A 15,006-nucleotide genomic window follows, 5' to 3' on the forward strand; every position below is an offset into this window, starting at 1 on the left:
GCCAGCAGTGACTGTGCCCCTATTATGGATATCTCACAAATATTAGGCAGTGGACTATAATTAAACAGCAATTAAATAAGAATGATTTTTGGCTTGGTAAATTTGAACTATTTTATTCAAATCAGTGGTCGTTCAGCTGGAGTCACTTACACCAGTGCTGAAGAGGTCCAATATGACAGAAGGAGAAACTGAAACACATTCACTGGGGTCAGAACATGATGCCATCATACGCACACCACCGTCAGTCATGTGTTTTCAACAAATTAAGTGTGTCGCCATCAATATGAAAGGACATGCATTATGTTTTGTAACTGGACTCCTTCTCCTTTATTGATTAAAAAAAGTATTCATAGTGGCTCATGGTGAATTCAGGGACTTAAAATGCTTTATTAAACTGCAAAAATATTATCCGGTGTAAGTATCCTAGAAGTAAAATGTAGAAATCTCTATTAAACACGTAAGACATTTACATTTTCAAATGTGGGTTTACACAAAATACAATGTAATTTGGTGTAACCTAAAATAAAGAGAAGACATAATATTTCAAAAATAAATTTATTTACTGTACATGATTATTGTACACATTTGAGTTCAAAGACACACTTTGACATAAAGGGCAAAACATTGGCTATTACATTAATTTAGATAAAAGATCAGCTGGTATAACCAAAATTTTGATTCCATGGAACCAGAAATTCTAGTAACAAAGTTAACAGCCCATATTAGTACTTATTTCAGGCAATCAATTTAACATTTTACACACAAAATATATTTTACTTATGTATGCCCATGTACTAGATTGTGTAGGATGATACCATTAAAACAGTGGTATATTTCTGTTTTACATCAGTAATGCAGTTCTTCAAGCAATGTTCATTAATCTTGGAACAAAATAGATATTAGAGAGTGTTCAGAAAATATTCCATTAACTCAGATTTGCTTTGTGTTAAAAAAAAAGTTTGAAAATACCTGCTGGTCTCTAGAATCAATGGAGCCTCTCTTGCTCTTGGACACGTGGGGCATCTCTTTCACTGTCTATGCCATCAATAAATTATCACAAACATTTTAAGGCTCGCCTGTAAAAAATATACAGGGCTTTCAACTTTAAGTCACAAATAAAAAACAAAAACTAAAAGATAGCCTCTCTAGTAAAGGCTAGATCAGGAGTCACTCTGTTGGGATAGACAACAGCAGCATTTATGTACAGTACAGTACTGTGAAAAAGTATTTGCCCCATCCTGATTTCCTGTTATTGCATATTTATCACACTGAATGGTTTCAGATCTTTATACGAAATGTAATACTAGACAAAGGGAACCCGAGTAAACACACAACACATTTCTAAAATTATTATTTAATTTATTTAAATTAAAACATTATCAAGCATCCATAACACCATATGAAAAAGTAATTGCCCCCTTAAACTTAATAACTGGTTGCACACCACACTGTTGTGACACCCCTGGGAGGGAGATGGGGCAATTCCGGGTGTCCACTGTTGCTTTACGCATGGAGAGAGAGAGCGCACGCACACAAACACAAAATCAACAAACAAACACCTTCACTCTTCCCTCTCACTGGTTTTCAGTTTCCAGTTTCTTTCTTTGTCTTTTAGGGCTGACGAAACTCGCTCTCAGTGTGTACTCCCAGCCTCAGCCCTGTACTGTGGAGAAGAACACACCTTCAATGGGCTGATTAGCAAATGCAACCCAAGTGCGTTTGCTCTCTCCACCGGTGTGCACGACCAAGATGAATCCGGTCCTCTGCTGGACCGAATACTACAAGCAGCAATAGCTGCAACCAAACGTTTCCTATAATTTGATATTAGTCTTCCACATTGCTGTGAAGGAATTTCAGCCCACTCTTCTTTGCAGAACTGCTTTAATTCAGACAAATTGATAGGTTTTTGAGCATGAACTGCTTGTTTCACGTCCTGCCACAGCATGTCTATTGCACACTAGCATCTCTATAATTGACTGTTGGTATGATGTTCTTACTGTGAAAAGCTGAATTTGCTTTATGCCAGAAATAATGGGACCCGTGTCATCCAAATAGTTCCACTTTTGACTCATCTGTCCATAGAACATCATCCCAAAAGGGTTGGGGATCATCCAGGTGCATTTTTGCAAACATGAGACGATCATTTATGTTTCTCCTGGTTAGCTGTGGTTTCCGCCTTGCTACTCTTTCATAAATCCAATTTTTGAAATTTTGGCAGGCCAGCTGGGAAGATTCACCACTGGTCCACGCGTTCTCCATTTGGAGATAATAGCTCTCACTGCGGTTCAGTGGAGTTTGTGGTGACTACTTCACTCTTGACAGTAATGATCAATATGAGTGAGGTTTAGGTTCAACAATCAAACCTGGTATCACATGGGTGATATCAGCATTTGATAACTTTCTTCATTAAATAAATTAAATAATTATCTAAAAATATTCTGTGTTTACTCATTTTGTCTGAAGATCTGGAACCATTCAGTGTGACGAACATGCAATAATAGAGTAAATCAGGAAGGTCACAGGGACAAATGTTTTTCATGGCAGTGTTTACGGTAGTCTCTGCCAAAGTTCTGCTACCCTGGATGCCATATACAGAATTAATAAATAAATAAATAATAATACACAGTGGATTGTTGCAGGGGCAGCATGGCGGTGCAGTAGGTAGTGCTGTCGGCGCATAGCAAGAAGCCTGTGGGTTCGAATCTCGGCTTGGGGCCTTTCTGTGTGGAGTTTGCATGTTCTCCCCGTGTCCGCGTGGGTTTCCTCCAGGTACTCCTCCCTCAGTCCAAAGGCATGTAGGTAGGCCGATTGGAGACTCCAAATTTCCCAAATGTATGAGTGTGTGAGTGAATGCTTCGTGTGTGTGCGCCCCGCAATAGATTGGCGGCCTGTCCAGGGTGTATTCCTGCCTCTCACCCAATGCACGCTGGGATATGCTCCAGCACTCCCCCGTGACCCTGCTCAGGATAATCGGGTATAGATAATGGATGGATGGATTGTTCAGACTGGGTTTCACCACCCTCCCTTCAAGAACTGACCAGTCATCAAGGAAGGGGTGTGCTTGGGTGTCTTTTGCCATGCCCAATCTATGTGGGGAGGGCAGGTGGGACACAAACACTGATGGATGTGGATAAGGGGTATTCACTTACTGAATAATTCACTCCTTCATTCGCTCACTCTATCACCCCCTGAAAATCTCAAACAACCATTTGTCTGATGGTTATGGGCCAAGAAGAAACCGATGCCCCACATCTGTACACATTATCTGAAGAAGAGTCAAACTGCCACACACACATACCTTCTCCATCAGGTCATTTGATGCCGGATTGATCCAGCTGAGATAATGAAGTGTGCACATAAGACCACACACAAGAGTACTCCCTTCTCTGGAACATCTGAGCGCGAACAAAAACACATAACATTACTGACATCATTGTAGACAAACTCAGATCAACACCATTACACACAAATGTGCGTTTCGGCCATATACAACTTTGTCTTACTTCAGATTCCTGAGAAGGAGAGAAAGACATAAAGATTTCAAGGAGAACTGAATCTCCTTCAGAACCACAAAAAACTTGCATAACGCATAATCCGTCCTGTCGATGGAAAAACAAGGGGCTTTACTTGTTCATCACTCCATTTCCAAGAGTAAACTGCAGTCCACAAATCAACTTTGCAGCATAAACTGACAGAGAGAGATAGAGAGTAAGAGAGAGGAAGAGAGAATGTGCTAAAAAAAAGAGGAAATTTCAGCATTGATTTGATAAGACCCAAGAGACACAGATCTGATAATGACAATGTGTTTGCTCAGATCTATGTCAAATGAATGACTCACTGACAAACCGAACAGACAGGTACCATATGCCTAGAGGCAGGCAGCCTTTCTCATAAAACATTGGCAATGAACAAATTTACAGTTTGAATCTGCAGACTGGTATTTCTCATTAAGTATATCCTAGAGTGACTATCACAGAGTATATCCAGTTTTACAGATGAAGAATGAAGTAATTGCAGACATCTTTTTTAAGCATTGCAATTAACCCTTAACAAGCTTATCTCCAAAACACAAGTGAGATGGGGAGCTGAACTCTATTATGCCTTAATTTCTTGATGGCAAATGACGGACATATTCCTGGCTTATTCCTTCCCTTTCTATAAGGTGCAGAGCTTCAGGGACAGGGGTTGAGGGGAGATGCTAGTACTCACTGTGCACGGAGCAGGACAAAGCCCCCGTTTCTCTCTCAATGGAAACAGGTCTCCTCCATGACAAAGAACGGGCTTCCTATGGGCACAGACAGCAGTGTTACACGCTCCCTGGACCCATGTTGGTTTTTGGGCCAGTGGTGTTCATTTTTGGCCACATGGTATAATGTCATGTGTGAACAGAATGGATATTATTTTAGTCTGAAAGGTGGGTCATCATATTTTCTTAGAATCTACAATGGAGGTGGGCCAGGAAGGGTTCTCTGCAACTAGGCCGACACTCTCTTCTTTACCTTGATGCATTTAACATTGCCATTTGCCACAGGGCTTTGACAGAAAATATTTCCCACTTTATTTTAGCTTGGCATGCAAAGGGAGCCAGAATACAAAGACAAGAAAGGGGTCAGAGAGAAAAAAAATCTAAAGAAAGCACTCCCACATGTCAACAAAGCCCACATTGTGAACATATGAGGATACATCTGTGCAATATCTCTATCTATAGATTTCACGACAATTCACAGACTGGTGTATCAGCAGATGACCTCACCATACACCATACATTTCCATATGCTATCTTGCAAAGCTCTCAGGACAGACTTCTCTGTCATGACTGCAACATCTTCCAGAAATCAACTGCCTCTCCATAAAAACTCCCTGCACAGCTTAATATTGCACTTACCAACAATTACTAATAACTGCCAGTAAAACCACATTTATTAATTTATTATTGTTACTTTTTATGCTTACATTAAATGTAGCAGCTTATTTCCAAAGGCCCACTAAGCCATTTTGGTTGCTTAAAAGGCTAATGGCTTATAATGAGCAAAACAACATTATGACACTATAGTCTAGATAAAAATCCTCATGAAAAGCACTTCAAAGGGCTAAAAATAACAATTTTAAATGTGTCAGACAAACAATACCTTCTTGTTCATTTTCTGTCTTCCACTTTTGAGTCTTTGTCTTTGATATATCAGCATTCTTGTAGTCCTTGCACAGCTTATCACCATGGAAACAAACTTACAACTCATTCATAACGTAAACTATCAAAAGTTAGATATTTCTTTACGAAATAAACCATGCCTAACCACTTCAGATGTACTACAAATTGCCAAAGTATGCCTTATGCAAACAGCAACAGTAACAGATAGGCCTCAGAAGTAACGTACCTTGCCCACATATGGAATTCCGGTTCAAAGGGAAATTTCTCTATGGAAAAAATGAATGGATTTTTTCATAACCGTCCCTATCACAGTCTGTGATTTAAGCTGGCATTTAAAACTTGGACATTTTTATCCGGACACATTTCTGTCTTAAATGGCACTGGATCCGATGAATTCCGATGTCGTTTCTCAACCAAAACAATTATTTTGCTAACAAAAAGCCTTTAAGCACTGCTGCGCATGTTACTTACGTCACAGCTCTTGCGGTTCCCTGGCAATGCTTGTGAAGTGAAAGTAGCCTAGTTATATTAAGATGTTTACGATATATACAACTGTTATTTTAAAGGAATTCGTTCCATTCATTTGTCCCATAGGGCGTCTATTTTTTTTGAACCGGAAGTCTCGAAAATGCTAACGAACCCGAATTCCTATTGGCTCAGAAGTTATTTCCCAGGCTACCAAGACGCCAGTGCCGTGGTCCACAAGGTACATAGCCGCCAACCGTGTAATCTGCGTCAATTAGCAACCAAAATTACTGAGTAGGCCTTCAGTATTTGTAAACAGTGAAATGTCCCCCTATTAAATGGGAAAACTAAAAAGAAATTTCAGAAAACTTTAAGATAATTAAGTGAAGATAAAATATTTAAATTTACCCTATTAATTGAATTAATGCTGAATAATTTATGAAAAATGCATTATTATTTAAACAGTAAACTATTCTATTACACACATATTCATAGACAAAACAGATAAATGTCTCTACGTACATACTGTACATATTACATCACATATTATAGCAATAATCCAAAATATTTACAATTTAATATTTAAAAAACAATACAGCACTTTACCTTCTTGCTTACACATAAAGAGCACTTACCTGTGAATGAAAACTCTTTTCTGTTCACTGGAAATCAGGATTGCAGTGCATGTCTTGAATATGCAAAGTGTAAATGAATTGTTTTAAGCTCATCTGCCTTTATATTATATTGAGATTGCTTCTATGATGTCACGTTATTTGTCAGAGCCACTTGTTTTCAGAGTTCTGAGCCCTTGTGACATCACAACCAACTGTTGCTAATTACCATGGACTACATTAAAGGTTTCTTTGAATTTCCTTGAGTTTTGTCATTTTGACTCTGTACTCCAGCATGATTTGAAATGACACCTATGAATATAGGTTAAAGTGCGGGGATCTTATCTCATGTTCCATGCAAATTTATAAAGAATAGCTAACCAGAACACGAACTCCTCCTTGCTTTGATTTTAAAAAGCATCATATTGCACTTACCGACAATCACTAAAAACTACCAGCACAACCATATGCCTGATTAAACGAAATGTTTACCTGAGGAGTAGTTGCTATGTTACTTTTTATGCATACAGTAAATGGAACAGCTTATTTCCTAAAGGCCCACTAAGTCATTTTGGTTGCTAAAAAAATGCTAATGGCTTAAAATGAGCAAATAGACAATATGATACTATATAGAATTATTTTCATAATAAAATAATTATAAAAATCACATGAAAAACACTTCAAAGGGGAAAAATAACCATTTTAAATGTGTCAGCAACAAAACTTTCTTCTTCATTTTCTGTCTTCCACTTTCAGTCTTTTTCTTTGTTTTTGATATATGAGCATTCTTGTAGTCCTTGCACAGCTCATCACCATGGAAACAAACTCATCACTCACTCATTAGGTAAAATATCAAAAGGAATAGGTGGCTACCACTTTGCCAAATAAACCATGCCTAACTACCTCAGATATACTGGATATTGTCACAGTAGCTTTATAAAACTGCAACGGTAACAAAAGCTCAGAAGGCTGAGTAAAGTCGTTTCCCAGGTTACCAAGAAGCCAGTGCAAGATGCTAAAAAACCATGAGTCCCATGGTCCCACAAGGTACGTAGCTGCCAACCATGTAATTTGCTTTGATTAGCAACCAAAATTATTGAGTGGGCTTTCAATATTCATCAACAGTGAAATATCCCCCTTTTAAATGGTAAAATGAAAAAAGAATTAAGTGAAGGCGAAATATTTAAATGTAACCTATTTATTGAATTATTATTATTATTATTTAAACAGTAAACCATTCTATTACACACATATTCATAAACAAAACAGATACATGTCTGAATTTACATATCTTTACATATTACATCATATATAACAACAATCCAAAATATTTACAACTTAATATTTATAAAAATTGTAATACAGTGCTTTACCTTCTTGCTTACACATAAAGAGTGCTTACCTGTGAATGGAAACTCATGTCTTGGATATGCAAAGTGTAAATGAATTGTTTAAGTGTATCTGCCTTTATATTATAGTTAGTTAGCTTCTATGATGTCATGGTATTTTTCAGAGCAACCTGTTTTGAGAGTTCTGTGCCACTGTGATGTCACAAAACACAGTCTGAGTGGTGTGTCTGAGCAACTGTTGCTAATCACCATGGTCTATATTAAGGTTTCCTTGCATTTCCTTGAATTATTGTCATTTTGACTCCAGCATGTTATATTTGAAATGACACAATGAATATGGTGAAATGAGGTTAAAGTGCAGACCGTCAACCCTTATTTGAGGGTAATTTTCATCCATATTGGGTGATCCATGTAGGAATTACAGCCCTTTTTTATACTTAGTCCATTTTAGGGGACCTACTGTATAGAAATTGGACAGTAATTTAGGTTCTCAACATGAGGACCATTGAGTGCCATTGAGTGCCATTGTGTCAATGCCAGTAAGGCAGGCTATCAGGAGGCTGAAAATCAGAATAAATAGAATAAATAATAAATAATACATACCCAAAAATCAAACAGTTTGATCCACTATTTGACACAATGCTAAGAAACAAGAAAGCACAGTGAGCTTAGCAATAACAAACAAGCTGGCAAACCATGGAAGACTACTGTAGTGGATGACAGAAGAATACTGTAAATTGTGAAGAAAAATCCCTTATCAACTGCTCCTTCTGTGAACAAGATTATGAAACTTCTTCTCCCATATTTTTACGTGAAAATACAAAGACATTTTTGACAGATATAGGTACTGATTTCTTTAATGCTGCCAAAGTAACATATTATTTTATTATCAAAGATATTATTTATTATTTAACAAAGAAACCTCTAGGATATTTTGTAAACTAATTTGCTTTATTTGGCTAATTCTGTATCCACAAACAAAAATGTTCTAATTCCCAACCCACTCTGCCCTCATTTTTTGTTGAAAGTAACACACTTCTCAAATCTCTTCTTAAAAAAATAAAAAATGTAATAGATTTTTAAATCAATATAAATAACTTTAAAGAAATCCCTGACAATAATTATTTTTTGTTTCCTGATGTTATTTAATTTAATTATTATGCATTACATATAATTTTATGTTAACTTATAGTGTAAATCTCATTTGTATTTTCTTCCCGCTGTTTCTTAGATTATTCCCAAATCTATTTGGGTAGCATACTTTTCAATTAAGCACATTTTAAAATTGCGCTAGCTATTGTAAATTCATACTGTTTTTGATGCATTTTGTTTGTACTTCCGTATTTGTATAGATAGACGTTAGCCATGAACTCTGCAGTCTCGGGCAGTAATTACGCATGCAATTACTTAAAATATTGTGCACGGGGCACAGGAATCACAATGTAATTTTAGGTAGCTGTTTATATCACTTTTCCCTCTCACAAATGTTCAGACAAGTGACCTTTAAGACAGCACGTCTTTGACAAAACATCTGAAAATATAACTATTCAGGAATGGGCAAATACAGTCACTACTGAGAATTAAGCATCAGTGAGCCTCAGTGGTGACCAATTTCACCCAAATTGGTACACTAGTTCTCTCCCTAAAACCAAATCCAATCACCCCCAAAGCCTGGTCCTGTATCCCTAGAGTTTATTTCCCACTAGCTCGCATTGATTTACATTTAGTTAGATTTTGAATGAACACTGGTCTGTATAAGGTATATCTTCATATTAAATCTGTTTTAGTTCACTGAAAGAATTGAAGGAATTAATTGATGGGAGGACAGTTTTAGTTCTTCCATAGTAATCTCTATTTCGCTATGGGGTGCTGCCATTTGTTGAATGCATGATTTAAATCCACATGAGATTGCAGGAGAAATGATGCTGATCCATCACATTGAGTTAGTCTGCCATCCAGTCAAAAAATAATTAGTCGCAGAACAGCATGGGTGTCAAGTTTTCAACATTTGAAATTTTTATTGCAAGTGGAAGACAAGACATCACAGAAACTTTATGGTAGATTTCAGAAAAATATAAAACATAAAACAAAATAACTTTTTGTCATTGTTGCAGACAAATTGGTATTTACATGAACAAATGAGTTTGTCTTTGGCAATATGATTACACACCAAGAAAATACAGAATATAGGAATGCCTCAGATCAGCTGGGGTCACATGCCATCAAACCACAGATTTGAAAACAAACAAAAAACTGAATTCACATCCTTCTCCTTTCTTTCCGTCTTGACAACCCCTTTTCAAACAAACAAAAATGGAAGTTAAATACATTTTAACAAAACAAATGACAACTCAACAAACTGGCCTCTAAATGAGGAAGCGTTTGGTGATTTTTAGGGATATACAGTAATCATATTTCCTTTCAGTTCCTCTCACTGGTTCCACTGGTTCCAGAAATTGTGACACCACCAAAAAGGAAGGCCTGCAGTGGACATTTACACAGTACCACATAAGGGCAGTGACAATGCAGTTGTATGCCATTTACAACATTGTCCTTAATACAGGATTGAATCCAGTGGCTGTTTACTCTTAACAAATGCATGCATGCACACACTGACGCACAGACACTAACAGACACACACAGACATACAGACAAACAGTCAGAAACACACACACCCACACACACACAGACACATTTATATTTGCCCCTTACATGTCCGGTCAACCTTTTCCAGGTAAAGAATGTGATCCTTATGGAATGCAAATATAAAAGGATCGCTTCCAGAAATACAGTGTTACCATGCACATTTGGCCTGATATAAGCCGCAGGTTCTTAATAACACTGATCTTTTCACAAGCAGTGCAGTATTTGTAGAGTTTTACATTGACATTTATCTTCAATTACTAGTGGCTAAGTGAGTATAGTTGATAATTGGGTCAGTGTTTTGGCAATGTAACTTTAAATGTAACTAACTGATTGCAGGCATTGGCACAATGGATCACACCTCATGTCACATGTTACTTCACAAGAAATTTGGAGAGCATACATTGTCCATTTATTAACATGGCGTTACTACTCTATAAAGGATTCATAAATACCTGAAGTGCTTTGTGATAACTGCACAGTTATATTGCACGTGTAGCGTTAAACTGTAAACCATGCATAAGAATGTATGATTGCGCCATTTCAGCTGTTAAAGAGCACAACATAAAGTCATAATTGCCTTGTAGAGTGGTAATAGCATGCTCATTAAAGTGTTATATGTGATTTTTAGAGGCCTTATAAAGTCACACTTCAAATGTATAAATGGGATTTAGGTAATGGGTGAAATACCCTTAAATTATTCAGTGGAGGTTTGCATGCCACTATGCTCTGCTACACAAACCTAATCTAGACTGTGCCTTTTGTAAACCCATTTTTTAAAGTTCAACACTGACAGCTTAACCTGGATGGTGTCAGAATAAAAAACGACTGGGCAGGAACAAACCGGCGAGTGCGTCAGGCATGTGAAGCAGTGTTTGTAAGAGGGCAGTGAACACCTGCTAACCTCCCCATCACTGACAGACAAGCCCAGACGCGAGGACATTACTGATGTGATTAAAAAAAAAAAAAAAAAACGGAAGTGACCGGAAGGTTGGCCACGAGGCAGGCTGAGGGACCGTCAAAGGCCCGACCCGAAATTTGAATCTTCAATATTGCAAAAGTTTCCCAGCAGTCAGCGTTTGTCCCTGAACAAGGTTTATCTTTCTAAAGCCTTGCTTCAAAACAAGTAGGAAAATAAAGAGAGAAAAATAAAATCAGTATTCAAGTAAATAAACACAAACCAATGACAATAATATTTTTAAAAAAACATTGCCTATAGGCATCAAAAAGTAGAGGCTAAGCCATTTTCTCTAAGAGCTACATTTATATGAAAATAATTCATGCTCCATGCTAAATACATTATTTGCTTTACATGAACTTGGAATAAAAAACACATTATTTTTTCTTTCAGTTTACTGAACCCATGCAACATAGTGGGATGAATCCTGCTGGTGACCTTGCTTCATATAAGAGATGAGAAGCATTTAGTGAACTTTATACAGTGGTATCCTAGCTGGATGAAATTGCTTTCTTCAGAAGGGTGAGGGGAAAAAAAACAATATAAATACAAAAAACAACCCCATTAATAACAAGTCTATAACAAGTCATGTTGACAGCATTTCTAACCAATCAATGTAGATTTTTTCCAGAGATATTTTCAAATATCAACTTGAACTCTCCTCAAAAAGAGATGGAATAAAGCCAGCACATTTCATACTTGCAGTCTATAGTATCAGCTTACTTCAGCTTCTAAGTGAGCAGTTATTACATTATGACATATTCTTTATTTATATCTACTGATGTTTGAATTTCTCGGTTGAAATTAGTTTCTGTGACTAGCATGCAACTTTGCCGTGTAATATGTCAATCTGCCTTGCTTCAGCAGCCTTGTCCCACAATCAGTCAAAAGCAATGATCAGTGTGCTAGCTGCAGTGATGGCAGTGGAAAAAGCGACATCATCACTATTCCATGGTGAAGGATTCAGCTGGACATGGATTCCATGGTTCTTTCCTAAAGAATACTCAGTTTAAGAGGCCTGCAAATGTTCAGTTTCCTCTCTCCATTCCCTCCTGCGTTAGGAGAATGGTGGTTGCTACAATTTTCTTGTTTATTTTGCTCGGATAATTATTGATGACATCATTTCCTATCCCGCCTTCTGTCCATGTCTGTGTTCAAATCCAGCAGACAAAGAGAAAAAAAAACTTTCCCAAATTAGAGTGTCAGGAAAAAAAATACATATGGCTTTAATATCCTTTAAATAAAATTTTTTAAAAACTCCCCCCCCTCCCCATCCTCCCAAAAAAGACAGTGTAACGGATAAGAAAACAAAGAGATATTGCCACAAATCATTAAAATTCACCTGATGTCCTAGAAAAAAATATAGAAATTCATTTAGAAGTGATGCTTCTTTTTTTCTCTCGAATTGCCTTATTTTTGTCCGTTTAATTTTTTAGAGTGTCTTTCTGTTCTTTCTGGCCCTTTGCCGTCCGATTGGTGATGTTGTTCAGGCAGGCCCTCACCCCAGCCAGGTGCAGGAGGGATCCTGCTGCCTCCTTCATCTCTTCGTCATCACTCTCGGGGGGCTTTTGTGTGCGCCTCTTTTTCAGGGGGAGGGAGTCGCTGGACAGACGCAGTTTAGCTTTTGTCCAGTGCAGCCGCCTCTTGTACTGGGCCAGGTGGGAGGAGTCCGGCGGCAGGTCCTTGAGCTCCCTCTTGACCCGGACCCTGTCGTCGTCCTCGGCATCGCTGGGGGCATCTCCACCTTCGTGGGAAGCCCCGCCCTCGAGCGAGGGAAGACCGCTGGATTTAGCGCTGCTGTATGTGTGGTCCTCCTTGGGGTCGCTGCTGACCAATGGGGAGTCACAGGACAGATCGCTTTCGCTCCGTTTCCGGGACACACCCAGGACTGACCTGCTGTCACACAGAAATTCATATGAAGCACACTAACACACACGTGCACATATTGCTATGTATGCATATATATATATATATATATACACACACACACACATACACACTCATATGCATACAGTTTTATTGATTTGGCTCTATACTCCACAACTTTTAACAATTCACATGTGGTTATAGTGCAGATTCTCTGCTTTTATTAAAGGGTATTTTTAATACATTTTGGTTTCACAATGTAGAAATTACAGCTCTTTTCATATATTGCTTCCAATTTCAGGGCACCATAACCTTAGAGACAAATGGCCTCACAGGTGTTTCTGATTAGTCAGGTGTGTTCCTTAGTGCAGGTATAAGGGAGCTTTCACTATCTAGTCTTGATTCTGGCTCAGTTCTCTTTACTGATGATGTGACTGCTGACAGCAGCAGCAGGATGAATTCTGCAGTGTACATAAACATCCAACCAAATGCCTCTAAAGTTATTGAAGGGCACATCACCTTGCAGCAGGACAATGAGCCCAAACATACTGCTCTGAGTTTTTCAGGGCCAACAAGTGGAATTTCCTTAGCTGGCCAAGTCAATCACTTCATCTAAATCCAGCTGAACATTCATTTCCCTTGCTGAAGATAAGCCTAATGGCAAAAGCCCATGAACTGAATACGGCTGCAGTACAGGCCAGGCAGAGCATCACCAGTGAAGACATCCAGCATCTGGTGATGCATATGGGTTGCAAATTCAGGCAGTCATTGAATGCAAAGGATGTCCAACCAAACACTAAATATGACTAAATTTAAGATTGTGTCAATTTGTCAAATTACTTAGGGTCCCCTAAAATGGGGGTGGGGGGAGACTATGTATAAAAAGTTTGTTACCCACTGTAAAGAATGCAAATACCTTCAAATTAGAACTGACAGTCTGGACTTTAACCTCATATTCACAGTTTCATTTCAAATCCAACGTGCTGAAGTTAAGAACTAAAACAACAAAAAATTATGTCACCATCCATCTTACAGACCATGCTGTCTATAATACACACTATAGCATACAAATGATGAAAAACACACACTGTGCCCAGAATAAAAACCGTCCCCCTCAAAATCTCTGACTGTACCCCTGATCAAAGTATTCTAGAAGCAGAACTAAGACATCTTTGCTCTGGCTCAATGTATCAAACAGTTGAATTTGACACACCCAATGTTTTGGCTATATAAAGACGACCCATCCAGTCATCCATTCATTGTATAGTTGTCATGTTTATAGCTACTAAAGTAGCATGGAAAATATATGATGTCAAGACAATGCTTCCGCTACATGACCTTTTATATAGGATTTTATATATAAATGTGTATGATTTCTGGCTATCGAGTAGCTCAACCTGTTCAGACACTGCATTCAGTTTTGTCTGATTTTGAATCTTGACTGCACCATTTAGAAATGTGGCCACCAGACCCACTGGGTGGCAAATGATTGGCTGTAGTATTTCCCAGAGCAGAGAGTAAGAGATTCCAGTTGCTGAGTTCTTTAACAGTATATGAAGAACTGCAGTGGACCGTCTGATCCTACAAATGTTCACAGGATATTAATTTCCAATATCCTATGAACATAAACATCTGTAGACCCAGACGGACAATTGCAGTACTTCATATACTTCATATTCCAAATGTAATTATAATGCACTATTTTATTTAACTTGAAAAGTGAATTATATTTACATTTGGAAATTGACACCAAAAATTCCTGCTGTGACTGGCTACAAAACTTAGGATCGTTTTCCAAAAGACAAAGCGTGTTTTTTGTGTGGAAAAGTAAATGTGCTATTTCTGATTTATGGTTGCAGGAGAGGCATGTGTTTGGGTATTTGTGCTATATGTGGAAAATGGGAACAGTAGGTGTGTGTGTTTTGGTGAATGTGATATAGTATGTGGCAAATGCGGACAGAGGTG

At 38.0% G+C, this 15,006-nt stretch overlaps 1 protein-coding gene and 1 long non-coding RNA gene across 7 annotated transcripts in view; both read right to left on the bottom strand.

Moving 5' to 3' along the window:
• Positions 1 to 541: 541 nt before the first annotated feature.
• On the bottom strand, positions 542 to 5,794 carry LOC135257017 (uncharacterized). 4 transcript variants are annotated; one of them, XR_010330574.1, is made up of 4 exons: positions 5,376 to 5,794; positions 5,130 to 5,205; positions 4,210 to 4,285; positions 542 to 3,395 (listed from the first exon to the last, which is right to left on the bottom strand). It is a non-coding gene; the product is annotated as an uncharacterized LOC135257017 (long non-coding RNA). The 4 variants fall into 4 exon arrangements; XR_010330576.1 differs by lacking the exon at positions 5,376 to 5,794 and having other exon boundaries at positions 542 to 1,663; positions 3,299 to 3,395; positions 5,130 to 5,369; XR_010330575.1 differs by lacking the exon at positions 5,130 to 5,205.
• Positions 5,795 to 9,567: 3,773 nt separating this feature from the next.
• Positions 9,568 to 15,006, bottom strand: part of LOC135257018 (forkhead box protein N3-like) — a 48,073-nt gene continuing 42,634 nt past the window's right edge. For 2 of the 3 annotated variants that reach the window (XM_064339365.1, XM_064339366.1), the window contains exon 6: positions 9,568 to 13,071. In XM_064339365.1, coding sequence (XP_064195435.1) covers positions 12,600 to 13,071 — 472 coding nt within the window. In that variant the 3' untranslated portion in view covers positions 9,568 to 12,599. The remainder of the gene's footprint in view (positions 13,072 to 15,006) is intronic. The other variant, XM_064339367.1, reaches the window with a different exon arrangement.

The sequence above is a fragment of the Anguilla rostrata genome, chromosome 6 (genome assembly GCF_018555375.3).
Source record: "Anguilla rostrata isolate EN2019 chromosome 6, ASM1855537v3, whole genome shotgun sequence".
Classification (NCBI taxonomy): Eukaryota; Metazoa; Chordata; class Actinopteri; order Anguilliformes; family Anguillidae; genus Anguilla; species Anguilla rostrata.